Genomic DNA, 4961 nt, shown 5'->3' with positions numbered 1-4961 from the left:
ATTTAAATGAGCTCTGTGTGTAACTCCAGCATCAGTAGCAGTAATGCTAGTAAATCTACTGAATACAAAACATTAGTTTTAGAAAATGGAAATATAGAGGCACGTTTTCTTTCCTATTTCAGTGAAATACTTTGTTCTACTTTGTAAAATTAAAGTAAAACTCCAGAGAAGTAGTTATACAGTGTTTTAAATGAGAGTTTTAGCTGTTTAGCTCCATTCAGCTCCATGCATTGAGGACTCCCTCGCGGGCTCCCTCTAGCGGTGATGGGATATAATGTGATATAGCGGGGGAGGGGGCGGGGCTCTACATAACCCGGATGACGCTGAGCTTCCGGGGTCTGTAGCTGGAGAGGAGGAAGTGAGGGATCAGCTGAACTACAGAAGGTACGGAGAAGTTTCTCTCTCTCTCTCTCTCTCTCTCTCTCTCTCTCTCTCTCTCTCTCTCTCTCTCCATCACGCTGTTCTACATTCACTCCTACACCCACACCACCTTCAGCACCTTCAGCATGTGCAGCATTTACACCACCAGCACTGGATCTTCTCCTAGCTCTGCTCAGCAGTCTGCAGTAGGGGGTCGCGGAGCTGGGGATGGGGGGGCTTTACAGATCATACACAGGATAACGGAAGCTCACACTCCTGCCCTCCCTCCCCCACATCACTAATACACACCTGAGATAAATCAGTTCTGTGGAAATTCCTTTTTAAGTTTGTGTGATCAGTCTCTACACATTTCTTAGTTACACTAATTTAGTTTAGTTTAGTTAATTTTCCTTTACTTAATCCGGTTCCACCACAACAGTTGCTGGTAAGTCATGTGACTCTCCCGTCAAAATAAAAGTCCACTTGTAAAATATTAAATGTAAGAATGAACGATTTAGTGATTATAGTGAGGAAAAGTTCAGGCAAGAAGAGGAATTTCACAAGTACCATTTATTAGCTTACTGATTTAACAGAAAACTTGCTATTTCACTGTAATAACAAACACAAATATTAGCAAATTACAACATCTTTAGCCCCGCTGTTTTTAAGAAATCCCAGTTAAACCATTACTGTGGAATACAGTCTCCAGCTGCTCTTTTGCTGATACTTTAATAATGATGATAATAATAATAATAACAAAAACATGAATTTGATAATAATAAGAAGAAGAAGAATCACACTTTGAGCAACTTGACAAAAATACACAATTAAACATTTGTGTAAGAGGTTAAAAAGACTACAAAAATAATTGAAAAAGAACTACATAAAATAATATGAATTCTTACAAATTGTTATAATTGTGTTAACCTTTAGTAAACAAAAGAGACTCTTATGTTTTACACTCCTGTTGGAGGTTGGTTGATGTGTTGTAACAGTAAAAAGGTCATTATTTTGCTGTGATTTTATTTTGAACTACAATTCCCTGCACCAACAAGACAACTGCATCGGATCAACATTTCCAAAAAACACATCTTGAACTCAGGAGCGCATATCACTGTTAGCCTGAAGCCAGTGTGGTGGAAAATAATGAACTGTTATCAGGAGTTGTTAAAAAAAAAAATCAGGTTTGTGAAGCATTGATTTGGATTAATGTATTTGGTTAATGTGTGGAAACTTTTATAAATTGGTTTAAAGGAAAAAGCTTTGGACATCATCTGTCGTGATAAAGAACGAATCAAGCATCGGCAATGTGATTTGAACCAATGTGTGTCGTTTTTTCGGCACACGCCTCAAAGCTTCAGATTAAAGGGTAACATCACTCACTTAGAATGACTTAGAATCTCTTTAGTTAATTGACCTGCTTTTATTTTAATATTCAATGGCATTTTTCTTTGTGTTTTCCAGAAATTAAAATATTTTCCTGAAATTCATCACCAACAACCAGGATATTTAACTAAGAGCAAAGTTAAACTGCTGAAAGAGGTGAAGCAGAAGCCTTCCTGAAGAATCTCCAGAACACGCAGAAATTTTTTGCTACATTTAAAAGACAAATGAAGCCAAGTCCCGACATGGAGAAACATCAGCACTCTGTCAAGAGTTTTACTCAACAGAGTGATCTCAAAAAACACCAGCACATTCACACAGGAGAGAGACCGTATCACTGCTCAGACTGTGGAAAGAGTTTTAATCAACAGAGTCATCTCCAACAACACCAGCGCATTCACACAGGAGTGAAACCATTTCACTGCTCAGACTGTGGGAAGAGTTTTAATCAACAGAGTCATCTCAAAAGTCACCAGCGCATTCACACAGGAGAGAAACCGTTTCACTGCTCAGACTGTGGGAGGAGTTTTAATCAACAGAGTAATCTTAAAATACACCAGCGCATTCACACAGGAGTAAAACCATATCACTGCTCAGACTGTGGGAAGATTTTTACTACCCAGAGTGATCTCAAACAACATCAGCGCATTCACACAGGAGAGAAACCATATCACTGCTCAGACTGTAGGAAGAGTTTTATTACACAGAGTAAACTTAAAATACATCTGCGCATTCACACAGGAGAGAAACCTTATTACTGCTCAGACTGTGGGAAGAGCTTTAATCGACTGGAGACTGTCAAACGGCATCAGCGCATTCACACAGGAGAGAAACCATATCACTGCTCAGACTGTGGGAAGATTTTTACTACCCAGAGTGATCTCCAACGACACCAGCGCATTCACACAGGAGTGAAACCATTTCACTGCTCAGACTGTGGGAAGAGTTTTAATCAACAGAGTCATCTCAAACTGCACCAGTGCATTCACACAGGAGAGAAACCATATCACTGCTCAGACTGTGGGAAGAGTTTTAATCAACAGAGTCATCTCAAACTGCACCAGCGCATTCACACAGGAGTGAAACCATTTCACTGCTCAGACTGTGGGAAGAGTTTTAATCAACAGAGTGATCTCAAAAAACATCAGCGCATTCACACAGGAGAGAAACCGTATCACTGCTCAGACTGTAGGAAGAGTTTTATTACACAGAGTAAACTTAATATACATCAGCGCATTCACACAGGAGAGAAACCGTATCACTGCTCAGACTGTGGGAAGAGTTTTACTAAACAGAGTAATCTCAAACTGCATCAGCGCATTCACACAGGAGAGAAACCGTATTACTGTTTCGACTGTGGGAAGAGTTTTACTGAACAGAGTAAACTTAAAATACACCAGCGCATTCACACAGGAGAGAAACCTTATTACTGCTCAGACTGTGGGAAGAGCTTTAATCGACTGGAGACTGTCAAACGACATCAGCGCATTCACACAGGAGAGAAACCATATCACTGCTCAGACTGTGGAAAGAGTTTTAATCAACAGAGTAATCTCAAACTGCACCAGCGCATTCACACAGGAGAGAAACCATATCACTGCTCAGACTGTGGGAAGAGTTTTACTACCCAGAGTGATCTCAAAAAACACCAGCGCATTCACACAGGAGAGAAACCGTATTACTGCTCAGACTGTGGGGGGAGTTTTACTCAACAGAGTGATCTCAAACAACACCAGCGCATTCACACAGGAGAGAAAAATGTCCCAAATTTGTCCCATGGCAAATCATAAATTCCACCAGAAACAAATATGAACTGTATTTAACAATGGATTTTACAGGTTCAGCAAAACTATTCTTATCCAGGGATGATGTGTATAGAATTCCATGTTATGTTTGTATGTCTTGTAAGTTTGAATATTCCAGGACATTCTTTGTGAGACAGAGCTCAGTTTTTAGGTTAGTTACTGTTGCGCAGTAAGGTTACAGGCTCATTCACTCCCTCTGCTGGTGTTCTTATTTGTCTATGGTTCAGTCCAATTAAAAATCTGTTACTATAGAGGGATATAGATGGATATTTGGATGTGTTGTATTACTCAAGTTTTATACTCTCTTATCTTTTCCTTATTGAATATTAAATGTTGCTTATGGTTTTTTTAATCTCCAAAGTTACTAAGAATATCCAAATAATGTAGTTTCTTAATTGTTTTTATCCCGTACAAACTATTATCTTTGTATTACTTCACCTCTATATTTACCCATGTGTGTTTTAATAAACGGCTTTTATATTGCAGATCTCCAGTCTCATTGTGTTTTCTCAACACATGTTTGACATGAAACCTATAGGCCTGAGATTGTCATATCCAGTTATATTAAGACTATGGTTTGTGTTTTTTTTCTCCTAAATCTCTTGTAATGTAACTATGCATAACCAGTCATATTAAGACTATGCTTGAAGTGCAAACAGAGACAGAACATGTTTTAAGCACAGTACAGTCTTGTTGGTCACTCTGTTACCGTCTGTCACTCTGTTAAAAGTAGCAGAAGCATCTTCTATGCCAGGAGTATTTAATTAGAATTCAGAATGATCCAGTTATACAAAATTCCTCGCCTGTCTCTCTGTCGCACTCGGCGTGACCTTTAGTTTTCGTCCGTTCTCGTTTTTCCACCCGTTCTCGCCCAGGCTCACTATCTCCTTATAAAGGCGTTTTTTCACGGCCATGTCCCAATTCAACAGCCGGAGCAGCGGGACCGCGACCCTGACAACACGGGTTCGATCCCGCGTGAGGAGCTGTGTGTTTATTTATTTATTTTTTCCTTACCGCGTCTGCACAGATCTGATTGACTGAAGAGAGTGGTTGGTGATATTACCTCACACATGATTGGTCTGTGATGTACTGCGCCGCAAAGCGTGTATACAATTAAATCCTTCTCAATAGGTTTGGGTCCGCATTGGACAACGTTTGGGTCCGGACCCGGACCACGGTCCGCCCGTGACCTCTGTTCTATGCAAATTCCCCGAATTTTCCTCTGCTGCTCACTGCTCAACCACCACAACCGCCCTTGTCTTATTTAGGAAATCAGCGCCACCAGACTGTCTTTTAAAGCCGTGAGTAACGCCCCCGAGGTCCGCACACAGAGAAAGTGTGAAAGAGGGGGTTTGCCACGCCCCGCTCAAGTGAGAATCGCCCAACCTTGTCCGAAAAAAAATTAAATCTTTA

At 40.3% G+C, this 4961-nt stretch overlaps 1 protein-coding gene across 2 annotated transcripts; it reads left to right on the top strand.

The window, feature by feature from the left end:
- The first annotated feature begins 363 nt into the window (after nucleotides 1-363).
- LOC125801161 (zinc finger protein 271-like) lies at nucleotides 364-4033 on the top strand. 2 transcript variants are annotated; one of them, XM_049477393.1, is made up of 2 exons: nucleotides 364-384; nucleotides 1825-4033. In XM_049477393.1, exon 2 carries the CDS (start codon nucleotides 1971-1973, stop codon nucleotides 3531-3533), a length of 1563 nt encoding a protein of 520 aa, XP_049333350.1. In that variant the 5' UTR covers nucleotides 364-384; nucleotides 1825-1970; the 3' UTR covers nucleotides 3534-4033. The 2 variants fall into 2 exon arrangements, with proteins under 2 accessions (XP_049333350.1, XP_049333348.1); XM_049477391.1 differs by lacking the exon at nucleotides 364-384 and adding an exon at nucleotides 1681-1729.
- Nucleotides 4034-4961: the final 928 nt, after the last annotated feature.

This window comes from Astyanax mexicanus, chromosome 4 (genome assembly GCF_023375975.1).
Source record: "Astyanax mexicanus isolate ESR-SI-001 chromosome 4, AstMex3_surface, whole genome shotgun sequence".
In the NCBI taxonomy this organism is placed as follows: Eukaryota; Metazoa; Chordata; class Actinopteri; order Characiformes; family Acestrorhamphidae; genus Astyanax; species Astyanax mexicanus.
Note: the sequence above shows the minus strand (reverse complement) of the source record. Positions and strands in the feature narration are given on the sequence as shown.